The sequence below is a fragment of the Chenopodium album genome, chromosome 8 (assembly GCF_948465745.1).
Source record: "Chenopodium album chromosome 8, dcCheAlbu1.1, whole genome shotgun sequence".
Taxonomy (NCBI): Eukaryota; Viridiplantae; Streptophyta; class Magnoliopsida; order Caryophyllales; family Amaranthaceae; genus Chenopodium; species Chenopodium album.
The window spans coordinates 68,278,702-68,298,415 of record NC_137841.1 but is presented as its reverse complement, the minus strand read 5'-3'; the positions used below and the strand labels follow the sequence as shown (position 1 = coordinate 68,298,415).

At 35.7% G+C, this 19,714-nt stretch overlaps 3 protein-coding genes across 12 annotated transcripts; 2 read left to right on the top strand and 1 right to left on the bottom strand.

Annotated features, from left to right (window-relative positions):
* The first annotated feature begins 1,363 nt into the window (after positions 1-1,363).
* On the top strand, positions 1,364-3,548 carry LOC145642105 (large ribosomal subunit protein eL6-like). Its single transcript, XM_081693195.1, has 4 exons — positions 1,364-1,694; positions 1,796-1,902; positions 2,935-3,116; positions 3,234-3,548. Exons 1-4 carry the CDS (start codon positions 1,438-1,440, stop codon positions 3,387-3,389), a joined length of 702 nt encoding a protein of 233 aa, XP_081549321.1. The 5' UTR covers positions 1,364-1,437; the 3' UTR covers positions 3,390-3,548.
* A 120-nt stretch (positions 3,549-3,668) lies between these two features.
* Positions 3,669-8,626, top strand: LOC145555399 (uncharacterized). Its single transcript, XM_081617142.1, has 4 exons — positions 3,669-3,675; positions 4,148-4,205; positions 5,378-7,929; positions 8,035-8,626. Exons 1-4 carry the CDS (start codon positions 3,669-3,671, stop codon positions 8,436-8,438), a joined length of 3,021 nt encoding a protein of 1,006 aa, XP_081473268.1. The 3' UTR covers positions 8,439-8,626.
* A 779-nt stretch (positions 8,627-9,405) lies between these two features.
* LOC145642103 (nuclear poly(A) polymerase 4-like) lies at positions 9,406-18,213 on the bottom strand. Of its 10 annotated transcripts, none has more exons than XR_014115640.1 (14): positions 17,635-18,212; positions 17,462-17,539; positions 16,598-16,705; positions 14,006-14,068; positions 13,706-13,867; positions 12,843-12,956; positions 12,687-12,749; positions 12,282-12,611; positions 12,030-12,194; positions 10,958-11,905; positions 10,762-10,869; positions 10,191-10,227; positions 9,968-10,050; positions 9,406-9,824 (listed from the first exon to the last, which is right to left on the bottom strand). XR_014115640.1 is itself a non-coding variant. In XM_081693190.1 (13 exons), exons 1-13 carry the CDS (start codon positions 17,767-17,769, stop codon positions 10,043-10,045), a joined length of 2,319 nt encoding a protein of 772 aa, XP_081549316.1. In that variant the 5' UTR covers positions 17,770-18,212; the 3' UTR covers positions 9,406-10,042. The 10 variants fall into 10 exon arrangements, 7 of the variants coding, with proteins under 7 accessions (XP_081549316.1, XP_081549317.1, XP_081549319.1 ...); XR_014115641.1 differs by having other exon boundaries at positions 9,968-10,047; XR_014115639.1 differs by having other exon boundaries at positions 9,968-10,227; positions 17,635-18,213.
* Between the last annotated feature and the right edge of the window lie 1,501 nt (positions 18,214-19,714).

Here is a 19,714-nt window from a genome sequence, read left to right as displayed (position 1 = left end):
GGTCGGGTCATGAGTAATCTCGTATTGGGTTACTTCAGGTTACGAGTCAAGAACTGTTCAACCCTTGCCCGAAGTTATGGGTTCGGGTCAACCCAACGGGATTTGAACATTTATTTAATTTAATTTATTTTTCCTATTTTTAATTTTTTTTAATGTATTAAATCAAACATTTCCATTAACATTATTATTAGGCATTACATGTCCACTAATCGTCACAAAAGCACATCAATTCCTAACTAATTTTATGTCAATGATATATTTTAAAATTTGATACATATAGAATAAAAATTTATCTTAAAATTCAATAAACAACCGAGATATCCTTCATTATTCTCATTATTGGAAATTTACTTTTAGTTTTGACATTTTTGAGACAATAAATCTTGTTTAGTGCAACCTTACGTTAATTTTATTATAAACCCCAAGAGTTGGTTATTGGATAAGAGTATAGAATAGTCCAATGATAATAGGGTTTGGATCAAGTTTAAAAGGCTTTTAATAGACAAGCCCTTATTGGGTAGGGTCATATATATAGGGTCAAAATATTTTTCCAATAATATAGACAAACAATATATGTAGTAGATAATACAAAAATAAGGAAACTTTGCATATAATCACCTTTTAAATCTTTTTTTTTTTTTTTTTTTTTTTTAAAAAAAAAAAAAAAAACCACCTTTTAAAAAAATGTTGCTAAAAACCATCAAATTTTTTTTTTAAAAAAATTATTGCAACTTACCACCAACTGCCGGAAAATGGATGTTGACCACACTTTTCTCCGGCGTTGACCTAGTCACGTGGTGGTGGTGTTGACCTATTTTTTGTTATCATCTTCCTCCAAATCCACTACCTTTTTCTCTCCCCAAACATTTTAATTCATCCAAAAATGACGGTAGCACTACGAGCCACATACTCCCCGCCATATCATGAGCAGTCACCTCCATAACTCCGCCACTGATGGTCGGAGCTCGGTGGTATTGTCGTCGACATGGTGGGGATATGTGGATCCGGCACCCTAAAGACCCAATTCTTGGTGTCCACCGAAGCTTTCTTGGATAATCCTTCTCCTAACAAAGTCAATGTTTATTTATACGAATAAACATTATGCTACACGAAAATGAACATTTATTTTATAAAAATGAACATCATACTGTATGAAAATAAACATTTAATTATTGAGAAATGCAAAATTATTGTAAAATATGTTCAGTTAACAAAATGTTCACTTCTGAGTGAGGGACCACGAATATGTAACTGGTCTCGAGACCCGTCTTCAACAACTAGACCACTGAGAGCAACATGGGCTCTCCCATATAAGCCCAACCCAGCCCATAATAAAACAAAGTATCTGAAAACCCTAGGGCAAGTTTTATACTTCCATAGCAGCATATCAAGTTCAGAGGAGAGAGAAAGAGAGAGAGTGAAGCTCAGACATCTGCAATGGCGGCGAAGCAGAGGAAACCACGAGTAACCCGAAACCCAGAATTGGTGAAGGGTGTCGGGAAATTCTCCCGATCAAAAATGTACCACAAACGTGGTCTTTGGGCTATCAAAGCTAAAAACGGCGGCGTTTTTCCTCGCCATGATCCTAAACCTGCTGAAGCTAAGTCAGTTGAGAAGACCTCGAAGTTCTACCCTGCTGATGATGTCAAAAAGCCATTGATTAACAAACGCAACCCTAAGCCTGCTAAACTCAGGTTTGTTATTTCTCGATTGTTTTTTTTTTTTTTTTTTTCAAAGGATTTGGTTGTGATGTTGAATGTTTGAATTGGGTTTTGTTTTGTTTTGTTTTTTTCAGAGCGAGTATTACACCTGGTACGGTTTTGATCATTCTTGCTGGGAGGTTTAAGGGGAAGAGAGTCGTTTTCTTAAAGCAGCTTTCTTCTGGATTGCTATTTGTTACTGGTTAGTTTCTCTGTTTAATTCTGTTTTAATTATATATATATATATAATGCTGTGATTGAAACGTTAATGTTGAAAAGATTGACTAATATAACTACATAATGCTTTGATAGGAAAGAAAAAAAATGAAATTAATTGGGAGGTTGTGATGGCTTTATGTTGCTAATTGTTTGATTATAATTGTTTTCGAGGAGTTATAGTAGATGAATGATCTTCCTTGTTTGCTTGCTTGATAGGTAGTGATCGAATTATGGTTGCATAAATTGCTTAGCACTTAGATTGTTAACCCCTCTAGCTTTTGAAATTCTATTAAAATCGTAATTTGAAAGTTTAATCTGATCAAAGCCAATAGAGTCATTTTATATTTGATAAAAATGGAAATTTATGCAAGTACAAGTGGATTCTTGTATGTCCTGTAATGCAGCTTCATTTGGGGTTAAGAAATTATGGTGTATTGCTAGTGCATGCTTACAATTAGTCAGTCATCATTCAAATCAGACCTGATGTATTATTATTTCACCGCTATTCCACCTTGAGCCTGCCAATTTCCCACCACCGTCACCATTTCTTTCCCCTCTCAACATTCTCTCTTCTAACTTCTTTCCTTGTATCATCGATAGTTTCCCTAAATTAAATCAAATCAATTGAATTTGATGATACCCCTCTTTTCTATAATGAGCTACTTCGTATAATACTATTGGAATGTTGTATGAATAAGCTTAAAAGTATTAGATCATTCAAAAAGGATAATAAAGTGGGGAGGGAATTAGAGATTTGCATGGGTTGCGGTTGGGCAGTGTCAAATTATTCATCCTGTTTACTTCTAACCTCTTCCCTTCTATTATTAATAAGTAATAAAAAGAACAAAAATCAAATGTTCTTGTGTGACTTTGGAAATAAGTCAAAGAGAACAAGAAATATGTTTTAATATGTCAATTGTATATTAGTCCAAATCTTGAAATATATATGGATGTAAGAGCTCTACTAAAATGCTTGTATTTTTGTGTGATTTACTAATTTTTTGTAGTGTTACAGGACCTTTCAAAATTAACGGTGTCCCCCTAAGGCGTGTGAACCAAGCTTATGTGATTGCCACCTCGACAAAGGTTGACATTTCTGGAGTTAATTTGGAGAAGTTTGATGACAAATACTTTGCCAAGAAGACTGAGAAGAAGAAGAAGAAGGGAGAGGGGGAGTTTTTTGAAGCAGATAAGAAGGTTTGACATTCTGCCTCATGCATCCTCTTGCTCTTGTTTGTTGTTGAAAATTGGCTATTGTTTCTAAGCTGAATATGTATTTTCCGACTCATCTTTGTTTTCTGTCCTAAAATGCAGGAGGAAAATGTTCTTCCGCAAGAGAAGAAGGATGATCAAAAAACTGTTGATGCATTGATTGTGAAGTCAGTTGAGGGAGTGTCTGACTTGAAAGCTTACTTAGCTGCAAGATTTTCACTTAAGGCAGGCATGAAGCCACATGAGTTGGTTTTTTAAGGGGCAAGTTTTGGATCGTTGATTTTGCTTTGTTAATCTGTGTTTTTTTGTATGCTTGCATATTGGTAGTACTTCCTGTATTCCTTAGTCCCATTTTGTAGTAGACATGGCTTACATATATTTAGATATGAAATATATCAAGGAATATTCTTTGGTTGACTCTTATCATTTAGATACGTTTTTTCTTCAGTCTATGAAATTACAAGAAAATAATTACAAGAAAATGCTCAAGAGTAACCTGTTTCTGATCTGTGGTGCATGGTACTAGTACATCAGTACATGTCTGGTTTTTGCTACTCCTTACTTTGATTTTGCGGTGGGAGGTGTATTACATGTTGGCAAACTGTCTCTTTGGTGGTTATTTGCAAGCATTTGATGAATAGGAAATTAAGAATATTATATTTGCAGGGCATTTTTAGTGTGCTTGAGGGAATATGTGGATGATTCATCTGGTTGAGTCTTGAATAAACGACTTCGAAATTTCTCTGTAGTACTAGCCTGCTAGGGATGTTCACAGACTTCACACTAGGTTAACTGTACTGTTAACCTTTTAACTAACCATAATAAGTTCTTTTTAAAAAAAAAAAAAAAAAGAAATAAGTTCCATTTAGTTGATTATAAACCGATAAAGATTTTTAAAGGGTTATTAAGGGCCTATTCTCTTCCGTTGAAATTCAATTCAGTTTAGTTTAGTTCAGCTCTTAATTTATGTCTAATGATATTGCTAATGATATAAAGCCAAATTTCATTCTTTTAAGCTCTTATTACTATAATAATAATAATAATAATAATAATAATAATAATAATAATAAATAAGTAATAAATAATAATAATAATAATAATAAATAAGTAATAAATAATAATAATAATAATAATAATAATAATAATAATAATAATAATAAAGAGAGTGGGTTAGGGTGTTGGGCCGTAGCAAATTTTAGCTTTTTTTTTTTTAATATTTTTTTTAAAAAATTTGTTTAAATGGGTTAGATACATGTAAGTGTTTTGTGTTCTTTTGTCATAATACTATTTTATTTTTAAATTAAATAGTATATGTGTTTAAAATGTTTAGAGGTTTCAAGTTTTTAATATATTTTCCATAAATTTTATAATTATATAGTATAATTTTCGTAAATATTTTAATATGTACATTTGTATATACACATATGTATAGTAATAAATAACCAATAAATAATCACAGATCACTAATCCGTAGTTAAAAATCACTAATTAATAAGTTCAGTTCAGTCAGCTCAGTTCAGTTCAGTTTAGCTGAGTTCAGTTCAGTTCAGTTCAGCTGAGTTCAGTCAATCGGAACAGGCCCTAACTTACATAGTTATTTATATTTTCCTCAAAAAAAAAAAAAAAAAAAAAATCGGTTAATCATTTACATAAAATTGTAATTGTAACCGTTAATCGTTATATTTAATGGATCGATTACTAACGGTTAGGTAAATTAACTAATAAAACGTCAGTTAACGGTTACGGTAAATGGTTACTTTTTACACCCTGACTTTGTACTCTTTGGAAAAAAAAAAACAGTAGAAAGATGACTAGGTTGTACGCAATACTAATTACTAAATGATGATAATGGTACTGTAATACTGGTAATGAATAAACCCAGTGAGTAAGCATACTTAATAATCATCTGTATTTCTTTTAAACCAACAACAAAATCAGTCTATTCCCTCTTTTTTCTGGTATTGACTCCAATTTCTTTAGGAACGTGTGGAGAAGCTCACTCAAATCCATCTTTGACTCGTCATTCAAGTTTAACAAAGACTAGAAATTTTGACTATGAACAAAATCTGAATGGGTAGCTGTTTATAATTTATAGGGGTTCTGGTTGATAAAACTGCAGAAAATAAACTGCATGCTTTTATGCTAGTATACAACCTTATGAAAATGTCATATTTCTTCTTACTTCCTACAAAAGTCTTGCTGGCTTTGCTATATCTCAGCATGGCTTGCTTTCCCTTGCTGGCTAGTTCCGAAAATCCGGTCTCAGAACAGGCAATCCTGCTGAAAATCAAGCAGCAATGGGGTAATCAACCCTCAATGCAACAGTGGACTTCAACCAGCTCCCCATGCCATTGGCCCGGAATAATTTGCACTGGTAGCGAAAGCATAACCGGAATCTCACTGAATAGCCAAAACATCAACGGAGAGATCCCTTCGTCCATTTGTGATCTTAAAAATCTCACCCTCCTTGATCTTGGAAACAATAACATCCAAGGTAATTTCCCCACTTTTTTATATAAATGCACCAAGCTCCAAACATTAGTCCTAGCTTCAAACTACTTTGTTGGGCAACTGCCAAATGATATAAATAAGCTTTCTCCTAATCTTCAACACCTTCATCTTAGTGAGAACAACTTCACTGGTAGTATACCTGCTTCACTGGCTCGACTCGAAAGGTTGATCACCTTGTATTTGGATTCCAATTTGTTCAATGGCACATTTCCTTCGCAGCTAGGAAACTTGGAGAACCTAGAAGAATTGGCGTTAACTAACAACTCATTTACTCCTATGAAAATTCCCAATGAATTTGGAAGGCTTGAGAGCTTAAGGTTTCTTTGGATGGAAAATTGCAATTTGATTGGTGAAATTCCTAATGATTTTGCTAGTCTAAAGAGCCTTGAGCGTTTAGACTTGGTGGAAAACAACTTAGTTGGCGAAATTCCAAGTGGGTTGTTCTTGCTCAAGAACTTGACATATATGTACTTGTATAAAAATAGGCTATCAGGGGGGATTCCAGCCTCGATCAGCTCCTTGAATTTGAAGGAAATCGATCTCTCGAACAACAATCTGACAGGAACTATCCCTGAAGTATTTGGAAATCTGCAAAAATTAGAGATCTTGAATTTATTTCAGAATCAATTCTATGGAAGAGTACCACCAAGTATAGGCTTGCTTCCTTCTTTGAAGATACTGAAGTTGTTTAGCAACCAGTTTTCAGGTCCACTTCCCTCAGAACTGGGCCGACACTCGAAACTACAGCGCTTTGAGGTGGCAGATAATGCATTCACAGGCAAACTCCCAGAGAATCTTTGCTACAACAGGATGTTGTTAGGTGTTGTGGCATTCAACAATTATCTGAATGCGACAATCCCAGCATCTCTAGGCCAATGCGACTCTTTGCTTGTAGTTTTACTCAATAACAACAGCTTTTCAGGTGATATTCCTAAAGGCTTATGGTCTTTGCAGCATGTTCAGACCATACGACTTAGCAACAACCAATTTTCAGGCCAACTTCCTGAGCATTTGGCTAGGAACTTGAGTCGCGTGGAAATCAGCAACAACAGATTTTCAGGGAAAATTCCATCAACTGTAAGCACTTGGAGAAATTTACAAGTGTTTGCAGCAAGCAACAATATGATCACAGGTACTGTTCCATTGGAATTAACTAGCCTTACGCGCCTTAGCATTCTCTTGCTCGGTGGAAATCTACTCACAGGTGAGCTTCCCTCAGAACTTATCTCATGGCAAAGCTTGAACAGCTTGAATCTCTCTTATAACAAGCTTTCTGGCTCAATTCCCTCGGTTCTTGGCTCTTTGCCTGTTCTTAATTATCTTGATTTGTCGGATAATCAATTTTCTGGCCAAATTCCACCCGAATTGGGCAGCTTAGTGCTCAATTCACTTAACCTTTCCTCAAATGAGCTTACTGGGAAGATACCATATGGGCTCGATAACAGTGTATTCAAGGCTAGTTTCTTGAACACCAAACTATGCTCTGATGATAGAATTTTAGACCTCCCAAAATGCTCAATTCATCGAAAAACCCCAAAAACGTTGTCCTCAAAATATCTAGCTTTAATTATAGTCCTTACTATAGTTGCCTTCCTAGCTATATTATACTTCATAGTGGTCATAATAAGTGAAATCAGGCAAAGAAAAAATAAGCAAAAACGCGATACTTGGAAACTGACCTCTTTCCAAAGGATACACTTCACAGAGCAGAAGATCCTTCATAACTTAATCGACAACAACGTTATTGGGTTTGGAGGATCCTGCAAAGTTTACAGAATACCGGTTAATCAATCAGGGGAAGTTGTCGCAGTTAAGAGAATATCGAACAGCAGGAATAAGAGCAACAGTTATGAAAAAGAGTTCACTGCTGAGGTCCAAATTCTAGGTACAATAAGGCATCTCAACATAGTGAAGTTACTTTGCTGTATTTCAACTGAAAGCTCGAAATTGCTTGTGTATGAGTATATGGAGAAACAAAGCTTGGATAAGTGGATCCATGGGAGTAAAAGACGAGCCAATTCATCGATTAGTGAGTCGGTCCATCATGCAGTTTTGGACTGGCCTACTAGATTGAAAATTGCTATTGATGCTGCTCAAGGATTAAGTTATCTGCACCATGATTGCTCACCTCCTATTGTTCATAGAGATGTGAAGTCCAGTAATATTTTGCTAGATTCCAAATTTAATGCCAAGATTGCTGATTTCGGGTTAGCAAAGATTTTGGCTAACCCAGGAGAATCTCACACAGTCTCTGTTGTTGCTGGATCTTTCGGATATATGGCTCCAGGTAATAAAACATCTAGCTTATATTTCTAAGATAATTTCTGACAATACATCCAAACTACTTATTAAACTGACAGCAAAGTGTTTATTGTCTGAAACTTATTTGCAGAATATTGCTGTACAACCATGGTGGATGAGAAGATCGACGTCTACAGCTTTGGAGTAGTTTTACTTGAGCTAGTGACAGGAAAAGAGCCCCACATTGGGGATGAGCACTCAAACCTTGCAGAGTGGGCGTGGAAACATTACAGTGAAGGGAATTTAATTGAGGATGTTTTCGACAAGGAAGTACAGGAGTCTTGCTACTTAGAAGAGATGAACAATGTGTTCAAGATTGGGTTGATGTGCACTAGCACATTACCTTCTTCAAGGCCATCAATGAAGCAGGTTTTACAGATACTTGAACAATGCAGCAATCTAGAAGATTTAGATAGAGCTAAGGCAAGGAATGAGCGCGGAATTACCCCTCTTCTTGGGGGTGGGAATTCTATCTGTAGTAGTGTAGTTGTATAAATTCCAACAGGACACTTAACATAGGATATCTTGACACTTAAGTTCGATTAGAGCTAGATAACAGGAAGTGCAGAAAATATTGTCTTCCATTCATAATAACACATACTTCTTAGTATTAGAATAACCAAAACACTAAATATTTTCCCTTTGTTGTATCTTGTTTCAAGTTATGAGTTAGATTATACAGTTCCATGACTCATTACAGTTGTTGCAGTATTCCACAACTTTCCCTTTCCAGCTATTAAGTAGAATAAGCACAGAAAATCCTCTATTTGTCTCGATGTATATTTTCTAACTACTAGTCTCCTAATACGAAAGTGAAGACGTTACAAAAATCTGATCTTGTCCGATGAACTGAATTTTTCGAGGTTCAAACCTATACCGAGAAAGATAAGAAAAAAGAAGTTGGAGGAAGAAAGATCAAAACTGGTAGGCAGACTTGCCAAAGTAGTCCTTAGTCAAGGAAATCCAGAAGCATAAAAGTTCAATCCTTTGAACATTTCTTGGTCAACCTTCTCCGGTTCACATTCACAAGAAGATTAGCAACAAATAATTTTCGAAATTCTTATTTTCCTTCTCTCCTTGTTCTTTGATAGTAGCATCGGATTCAAGAGGAAAGAATTACTTGTTTTCAAGAGCATTGAGGTTTTCAGTTTTTTTCACCCCATGAAAAGTCATACATCCACGAGACCACGAGGCGAAATTAGGAGTTATTTACACCACCAGTATGCCCTCCATAATTTCGTGCTGTATGAAACTTTAGCATGCATATAACTTTCTCAATTCTCAAATAAGAAATTCATATAAAGTGTAAACCAGTGTATTTACATGTATTTCTGAACAGCAAAACATAAAAATATATTCCACTATATAAATCCATCAATGTTGAACCAACTAAACATAGAGAACGTCACATTTATCATCCACTAAATTCATACATCAAAGTCAGAATATGCAGCAAGCCAGGTGAAAGAAGAAAAATCCAGAACTAACATTTTTATAATCTCATCAGAGATAGTACATAACCCAAGTTTACAACTAAATTCATTACTTAAAATCTAGGCACTAATGCCGCAACAAATCACACTTCTCAGTCACTCTTCATTGAAATATACCTCTTTTTTAAAACTTCCATTTTTCAGCTTTTTTTTTTCTTTTTTTTTTTTCATTTTTTATTTTGGCTACAATACAGAAATTCACTTCCTACATGATGTAGCGGATATCCCATTGAAATCTGGTCTCAGGTATCTCCTGCCGATGACCCTGGTTAAGGGTTCACACAGTCTTCCCACATCCACAGCAACATTTGTGACGCTCTGAAGCAGCTTTTGAACAAGCAAGCTGCCTAGAGGAATAGAGAGAACTGCTACAAGGGATCCGCACGAACTACACCACATCCATAACCATACATACGTCACAATTACGGGCATGAGAACTCAGAAAATTGCAGTTCTTTTCTTCCGCACGACAAGATTCCAGTGCACCTGGAAAACCATAATTTAATCCAGCAGTAAATTTTTGAAACTTACCGAAGCTGCTGGACTGTTATTTACAAGTGCTTCAAGATGAGTATCTCTAATATGCTGTTGCCATCAATCTCAGGTTCAGCCTGCTAGAAGAAAAGAAAGGCCAGAGAACCACCAAACAACACAATACGTGGTCACTAAATTTTGCAAAAAAAAGAGAACAAGGAATTAATTTCATGCCTTGTGATTGGCTTCTGCACAACTTTTGTGGAATATGTAGTTCTACCTCGAGTTTCTATAGCCATGCCGACGGCAGTACTTGACTACAAAACGACAAGAGTAAAAAAAATTGTTGTTAGGTTCAACAATAAGGAAGATAATCAAAGAACCAAATGACAATTGTTGGGCCCTAGGCAAAACCAGGACCAGTAACATATGTTACTGATTGAATCTACATGTTCGTAGCTAGAAAAAAGCTGAAGAGACGGCTAGAAAAGCCATTAGAAAGAAACTTCAAGATACTCTACAAATAGATTGATGGTAATGCAGATTCGAAATATTACAACACTGATCAATAGAATAGAGTAATAAAAAATAAAATGAAAGATTGATTCTTCAGGATCTGTCCTTTCTTTAATTGAAAAGAACTAGAGATAAGATCAGACCGGGGGAGGAAGGCATCAATATATAGGAGAACCCAGAAGTGCTTAAAGGCAAGAGCTTCCTTTTCACAACAGGCCAAAGTCTACACATCCTAAACAGTGAAAACATGAAAAAAGAGACTGACAACAAAACCACAACAAAAAAAGTCGGAAGTAATTAAATATAAACAAGAGGATATGATGAAAGCCTCAAACCTCTAGCTCTTCCGTCGATCCACCCTGCAAAACATCAGTCCCGCCCAGATATCCATTATCAGAATGCAAACCAGGATCAGCCCCACATAGATCATCCTGCAAAGACCCCTTTTTCCCTCACTAATTTCAAAACTTTACTATTCTCATGCCATCTGCCAGTTTCTTAACCCAAAGTCCTCATAACAGAGTAACTCACCTCATGATTGAGAGTCTGAGTGCCAGAGCTGGACACAAAATGGACCTCATTTTCAGCTCCCTTGGTCTGCTCACGATGATCTATTACTTCATCAATATCATCCTTTGCAGCCCTCTCTATTAGGTCCTTTGCTCTACGGAAAGATTCAGTCTGAGAATTCTGAGTCTCAGAAATCTCTTCATCCTTTCTAACCAGACAAGCATCCATAATTCTATTACAGATGTCAAATGAAGCAAGATTCTCCTGGCTGGAGGCGTCCTGCGACAGCGCATCCATTGTACGTGCTTCATTATCAACCACAGACATATTATCAGTGATATCCTGCTTCTCCAGCGGAATGGTACTATGAATGGAACTGTCTAGCAGCACATTGTGTGAGTTCATACTTGTGTCACCATCCAAAAATGATGATGTATCTTGCACGTGGCAAAGCATGTCTGAGGTAGAGCTCAAAGGTGACGGAGTGTAATATCTAGAATTGAACTCTGGAGAAAGAGTTTCCAGTCGTTGCGGACTGATAGATGCCTTCTTCTCAAGACGTGATGGTGTCAGATCCCCCATCTCAGAATCCGTACGCCTTTTGAGTGGTCTATCAGTAGACCCAGGAATATTCCCTTCAGCATCACCACACATTTTTTCAACCTGCTGATTCATGTGTCTTCGAGGTCGTTTATAGCCTTCAGGAAAAACATATGAAGGAAGCTGCTTTCTACGAACATGCGACACAAATATATCCATGCCAGGTTTCCAATACATATACATATTAACCTCTTGCCTGAACTCATCAACAGTTCCTCGAATATCAAACTGCTGACCTTCTTTGACTTTCACCCCTTGTTTCCTCTGCAAGCCCATGAAGAAAGCACAATGGGCACATTCCTTAGATGTGTCTACAAATTCATATGGATAAGGATGGCACTGTAACATGCCAAATGTGTCTCTCTCTATCTGCAGATTACAAGCAATAATCAATAAGAATAACATATAATATTCTACAAGCTTAATGAGACGTAAAGTCGTAACTCGTAAGGTACCAGGTCCAACTTGAAAGTTCAGCTAAAGCAATTATTACCTTCAAGGTAAGCTGCCGAAGTCGAGATTCTACCCAGCCTTTCCAAGCCAACAAATCATCTGCATCATCTGCAATGATATCAACTTGCAAGTAGTTTTTGTACGACTCAAAGAAAAGGTATGGCTCAAAGAGGGTACTCCATTGGGCCTTTGTCAGCTCAATATCCTGCACAGGGACACATGCACAAAAATCCATAAATAACATATCATCAAAGGGGATAAAGACAGACAAAAGAATCACATATGCTCTTACCTGACAAATTTTATTGCCATGCTCAAACTGCTCCATCATAACACGGAGTGTACTTGTTGAGACATTGTAGCTAGAGTTCATGCATGGATATGCAGGAGTAATAATTGGCATATGATGAGTGCGGTCCCTAGGATTTTTACGAGGGTCCCACACAGGGAAACCAAGATCCTCCTCTTCAATTGGACAGAGCATCACAGGATTTGGCCAGCGCCATTGAGTATAAACTCTAAAAAATCGAGATAGTAACATGCTAGGAATTGCGTTCGGGTATAGTTGGCATACTCTAGCAACTAAAAGAGCCCAGTTCACCCCACCTAAAAATCCAGTCACCTACATTCGGAGGAATGTGAGATGTTCAAACTACTACACAACCAATTTGTCACTGATAAGCAAGATAAATCTTACATTTGAATAGACACCCCGTCGCTTAGCCCAAAATTTGAGACACCTTAGCGTTGTCCGGAAATGCTATAGCAATTGCACAGAGGTTAACAAGCATCATCAAAAACAGCAAAAAAAAAAAAAAAAGTAAAACTGGCTACAAGAATATCGAGCATTCACCTCAATATTAGGAACCAGCTTAAGGATTTGGTCCGCAACTCGACATCCATTCAGACTACGAACTGTTTGCTCGTCAACATTATGAAGTACGGAACCCTGTGATATATCCAAGTCCTGGAAAAAAAATTAACATTAGTAAAATAGTAAACAAATCAACATAAATAAAGGAGTGTGAAAACGTTTACATTATGAAACTAATCTACACGATTATTTAACCACATTTGAAGTGCGCATAACCAAATAAGAGCATGAAATAAATCTTCAGCGGCTAAACATATTCAACAGTATAAAGCACCATACAGCACATCACGTATCTGCGTCTTGACTTTTCTGGCCCATTGATCAAGAAGACAACACAAAACAGGAGAAATGTGAGCCACATCATTCAAGGAAAAACCAACATCTGCATTCTCATAACAAGTGAAAGAAGCAGCAGAGGGTGTGATACCTTATTACTTTATGATATTTTATGCAGATGAGAAATCCAGAATGAAAAACTAATATCATGCACTGATTCCATTCTCTAGGAGCCACAGGAAAAGGAAAATAACACAATAGAGTAAAGATGGTAGATCAAACAATTGGGAGGGTGCTGATATTACAATTCTCAAAATAAGATACAGGATCCAAATGACAAACAATTGACAGAACATAGAGAAGCATAATTTTATTCTTTTTTATAGTCTTCTCAAGAGTAACCAACAAAAACCAAGTAGAAAGTATACAGCAACATGCAAATATAAAATGATTCAAGGTCAAAATAAACAGAGAAAAAAAAAAAAAAAAAAAAAAAAAAAAAAAAAAAAAAAAGGTAAAGAAAATAATCCAAGTAATAGAAAAATATGGAGTGGCATTTTGCTTACATCAGGAACAATCAGCATCGAAACACTTGCATAGAGGAGGTCAACAGAAACTCCTAGAAATTTGAATTTCATTACAGGGACATGAGCATCAGGGACTGGCTGAAGCTCAGTGACTTCTTCTATTTCAGCCAGAATGTCGTGCAATATTATAAAGAAGTCTTCCTGAATGACAAAACCTCAACAGGTTGAGTGTCTCCTTAAAGTGTGTCTAAGAGCAATAATAGCCTCAAAAAAATGACTAAACAAGTTTAAGTTCATTTTCCGGATGATAACATCTCAACTAATACAATCATTACTTACATCACGGTTTACATACGAAGGCCCAACGCACAGGGTATCAATGTCTGCCCCAGGTCCGTGTACCTGCCATAAGTCACAAGTTATCTTAATTTGTTATAACAATATACTTCCTCTGTGTTTTTTTTTTTTTTACTTGCAACATTTCTACAGTGTACACTATTTACACACTCTACTTCTATTACTTTTTGTGATTTATACTTGGAGAAAAACAGTCATATCTCATGTGATTTTTGTTGGACCCCTCCCAATGTGTAAGTAACTGAAATTTAATTTTTATAATTTTTACAAATGCATAATTAATGATAACAACAACTGAAGTTATGCATCGCCAAACATAAATAGAAAATATTGCAAGTATAGAATAAAAATTAAAAAAAAATTATGTGTTTGTCGTGTACGCGTGTGTATTATATATATAAAACAAGCTTCCTAGTCACCAAAAAAAAAAATTACATAACCTTTTTAGGAAGTTCTATATTTGTTGCATCATTTCCCTTTTTTAAGAAATGTTGCCTTGTATATTAATTACCTTGCTAAATCTACATTAGTGCTGCCTATTTTTACTGTCATTAATAAAAAAAACATCATCCACCAATAACTAATTACTCCCACCACAAACAAAAGAAAATCAATATTCCCCTACCAGGCGCACCCAGTATGAGCCCTCAAATGTCTCAAGCTAAGATCCCAACTCCACTTTTCTTAACTCAAATGTAAACACCCTACAATCAACTCAATTTGGACAACTGAACTCGTGTTGAGCTAGTTTCCAGCTGGGTTGTCACCTGTCAGCTTCATTGCTGCAATTGATGGGAGAGGATAAAGGTTTATTCTTAATGGAAATGAAAATTTTCTATAACCCTTCCTTGTTCCGCCACATGGGTCCACTTAATCTATTAATTTATTGAATGGCCAAATGTCTCTAAAACATTTTGTCCTCTTCCAATCAAAAGGTCAAATAAGGGGCCTATTCTTTAGCTTTAGTTGTAGGATTCAACAAGCATGGTCTCTCTTAGTGAATGATATCCTTCTCTGATTTTCAGAGAAAATTTTCTCTATTATTTGATGAAAACAAGAGAGCAAATTCAGACACGAAAATACCCCTTAATATTTGAGAAAAAGAATTCTTAGTTTGTTCAGCAAGGAACAAGAAAGAAATTTGTTGAGCTACATATAGATGTCTGAAAAATAGAAAATTTCAGTCTTAATTTTTGGTCAAAGAGTCGATACATATGGCAAGAAGCTACGGTCAATAAGACTGGCCATAATGACAAGAATTGCATTCAAGGCAAAAAGTAGAACAAAGGCAATTCAAGATACCGAAATCCCAACTAAAGTAGATAAGCCACAAGTCTTAAGTATGCCTATGAGGTCAAAGGTTTAAACACTTTCTCCACTGATTGGGGGGCAATAGGGAAGATAAAAAGAAAGTGAAGAAAAGCTTAGCAAACAAAAGAAAAAATGGGCCCAATTATATTATTGAAGAGAAAGTTAGTAACTAGACGGACAGTCGGATATAGTTCCAAGTTTTATCACTCGCAAAAATTGCCTTATTGGATACATTCTCTCACAACATTAGAGAAGTATAACTAGGGCTTTTTAGGCACTTACACTTTATACATCATCCAAAACCTTAATAAGCAACAAAAAATTCTAGTGGTATTGCTCTGAGTCTTTTCATCCAATAGAACCAACAGCTCCAAGTCTTTTGATAGTCCCCACCCACTCCCCCTTTTGATAGGAAAAAGACTACAAACATTCAATGATAGTTGTTTGGATTAACCTAATCTAGCCCAAAGAGAAGAGCATTAAAGGTGTTATCGCAGTATCCATCAAAGTTTCCAAAATTAAACCAAAAAAAAGTAGCACTAGAAGCTCCACACACAGATATCAATTAAGAAATAACTAAATAAATAAATAAGTGATCGATGTATCACCCCCCCCCCCCAAGTGTCAGTGAGATACACACATATAGGCCATGTTTGGTAATTGGCTTTTTAATTGCTTTTTGGTTAGCTTTTGGCTTTTTTAGATGGTCAAACAGCCAAAAAATGTGTTTGGTAATTGGCTTTTTAGTTAGCAAAAAAGCTAGCTTTTAAGCCAAAATGAAAAAGCTGCTTTGAGTAGCTTTTTTGTTGGCTTTTGGCTTGTTGGCTCACAAATTATCTAATAAACAACCAACAGCCAACAATTAATTTACCAAACACTTTTATAAACAACCAGCTTAAACAGTCAATTTCAAAAGCCATTATAAATGGCCCAACATTCTAGCTAGTCAAACAAGCCAAGTGAACCAGCCAACAGCCAGCCATCAACAGCCATTTGCCAAACAAGGCCATACACACCAAACAAAATTATAACATCCCCAATCCTTCACAGTTATCTGAAGAGATTAACTTGCTTATACATCTGTATAAATTTTACAACTATTTGGCAGAGGGATCTAAACAATAAGAGATGACAATAATTATCCTCTTTTCATGAATAAATGAAAATTTATAACACAAAAGAGGGATAAAGGAGATGTAAGGAAAACTCATGGTGCAGCAGAAAGGCAAACATTTTAAATTAGAGAACTAAAAAACTAATTACCCCCAGTCGATATGACCCAAAAGTAAAAATGAGAGCATTCGCATCATCAACCATTTGATCTGTGTATCCTCTTTGGCGAGTCAGCTGCTTTACCCAACCTTTCACAATCTGCATGACAAATTATAAAAACAAATTACACGGGTATTCTGTTCATAAATTATAGCTCCATGTAATAACTTTGTGAAAAAAGCAATGCAACAAAAAAATCCTTTCACAGTCACTTGTTATTGTGAAAAATAATTCTTAGCCTGCCATGTGAGTTATGCAATGATCATCAATCAATTTTAAAAATCAGAAATTCCAGGCATGGGAATCTAGTACTCAACCAATTCTGAAAAATAGAGACTAACCTAACAACAAAGATAAAGAACAGTAAATAAAAACTTCAAGGGCATCAAGAACTACAACTATTTTGATCCAACTGCTTCACGATACCATTATAACCACCAAAATGCACTTCACCTGATTACCAACTGCTATATATTGCTAATATGCAATTCAACCGAGACAGAATTCAGCATACAAAAAAGAAAGTGAAAGCCATTCTTATATCACTACATCAGTAATCATAGCACATAAGGCAATTACTCTGTCCCGCCAATCTAAACCATGTGTCATCTATTACTTAGAATTTGACCACAAATTTATCTCAAAATAAACTGATTAATTGTCTATGAAAAATCACTCCGTACTACTGTATTGACAAAACTACAAGCTTTCACATAATTAACCTTACAAGTTACAAGTACATAATTTCAGAGTAATTGACATTCACATATAAACCTCAAAAACAAAAACAATTGAGAGGAAGCAATCAATATCAATAATTCAATAATAAAACGATAATTCAAGGAAGATATTTACCTCCCGAATCCGATTTAGGACCTCCTCCCTCTTATCTCCTTCCTCACTACTCTCATATAGCCCCGAATCAATCAAAAACTACAAAATCAACATCAATAATTTAAAAATTAAGAATTATCATGAAATTAGAGCATAAAACAATTAAAATAAAACCAAATTGAAGAAGCAATTACCTTCCCTAATTCAGCATTGCGTATAAGATCAATCTCAGTGGGACCCGCAAGTGAAATCGGCTTATTAATCCCATGCTTTTTCGCCGGCAACGAAGAACTACTACTATTAAGCTGCTGCTCAGATCCCCCCACCATTTGAACACCGCCAAAATCCCAATCCAAAACCCTAACCCTAAATCGCCAAAGATTGAAAATTTAGTTGAAAAACAGCTCAATTCCTTCCGAAATTGAGCGTCAATGAAGCATTCTCTCTTCCCAGAAAAGGGATGTAAAAGAAACCAAAAAAACAGACAAAGAAAAGAAATGGGTGATGAAATTAAGCTTTATAGATTTGCCAACAATGGGAGTAAAGATAATTTTGGGTTTTTTTTTTTTAAATTTGGGTTTTTTATAAGGGTTTATGATGATTGATGAAATAATTTGGTAAGAGGGAGAAGAATGGGACAAAGACAGAGGAAAGAGAGAGAGAGATCTGAAGAGTGAGATGAAAGAGAAGAAGAAGGGGAGAAGAATCTGGGGAAAATGAAAAAAGGAAGGTCAAAGAAAGTGTGAATTCTGATGTTAGGCCGTGTTTGGTAAGCGAAGGCACGTACTACTATGTTAGACCCCACTCTCTTTGTACGAGTATAACCAAAAAAAATATCAACATTTTTTAATCATTATTATTTCACCCCACCACAAAAAATATCATTGAGTAGGGGCGTTTGCGGTCCGATTTAGTTTGGATTTACTGGTATAAATTTACTATTTTGTGTGCTTTGAGCCTCTGAGTAGAGGTGATTAACATTGATCCGGTCCCTAGCCCAGCCTAAAAATAGGGCAGATTTAGGCAAGTTTTAAAACGTTTTTTTAGTTAAAAGTCCGAACCCAGCGCTACTTTTTACAGGTTTTGACACGAGGAATTATGTTAAGGTCTGGCCTGAATTTTAATCACCTATAGCTCTGAGACATAAGGAGTACACTAAGGGTCTGTTTTGTTCAGCTTAATTTCAGTTCAGTTCAGTTCAGTTCCCAATTTCCTTCTCTCATAAGCAATTCATTTCAACTCTATTCAGTTTAGTTCACTCCCAATCAATTCAGTTCAATAAATCGGAACAAGCTCTAAATTAAACGATATATATATGGTTTAAATTTTAATCCGGATTATGTTGCGTGTTTGGTGGATGTGGTGGGAACCCATTTTATGACTTTGAGTTAACAAATTTGAATCCGTCACCAACATTTACTTGGAGGCAGAGGATTCTCGCCTTGTCCTCCACTTCTACTCTAGAGCAAAAAGATATCATGGTTTTACGACTATGCACCTTGAAGTTCAATGTATTTCAAAACCATTTTACATAAGATTACAAAAGAACTTGGAATCATGCCATAATCCAACTACATCAAAAAAAGCATAATTAAACCAAACAAAACATGTTTTAATTAGTATGTGAAGGAACTATGGAGTATGAAACAACACTTTGCAAACACCACAACTTCATATGGCCATAATATCCTATGCAAGAGGGAATTTGATAATAATCAATTTGATTAATGTGTAGATCTTATCAAGGGCTATTGGAAATCATTAGGTTGAGTTGATTCAACTGAGCCTCGCTCCATCCCACCATAAAGGCTTATTATGACTAACTTAGGGTCTGTTTACATTTACTTAATTTCAGTTCAGTTCAGCTCCAATCAGTTCAGTTCAGTTCAGCTCCAATCAGTTGAGTTGAATTCAGTTCAGCTCCAATCAGTTCAGTTGAGTTCAACTCTTAATTTCCCTCTCTCATAAAATATTCATTTCAGCTCAATTCAGTTCAGTTCAGTTTAGTTCAGTTCAGTTCAGTTCAGCTCCAATCAGTTCAGTTCAGTTCAGCTCAGTTCAGTAAATGTGAACAGACCCTTAATTGTGACTGAAACATACCTTAATTTAGATAGGTCTATTTAATGGGTCCGTTATCGCGTTGAACTTTAATTTGATCTATTCAATTCAATTTAGTTTAGTTAAGCTTTATTCAGTTTAGTTTAGTTCACTTAAATTCAGCTCCAATCAATTCAATTCAGTTCAATTCAGTTTAACTTAGTTGAGTAAATCAGA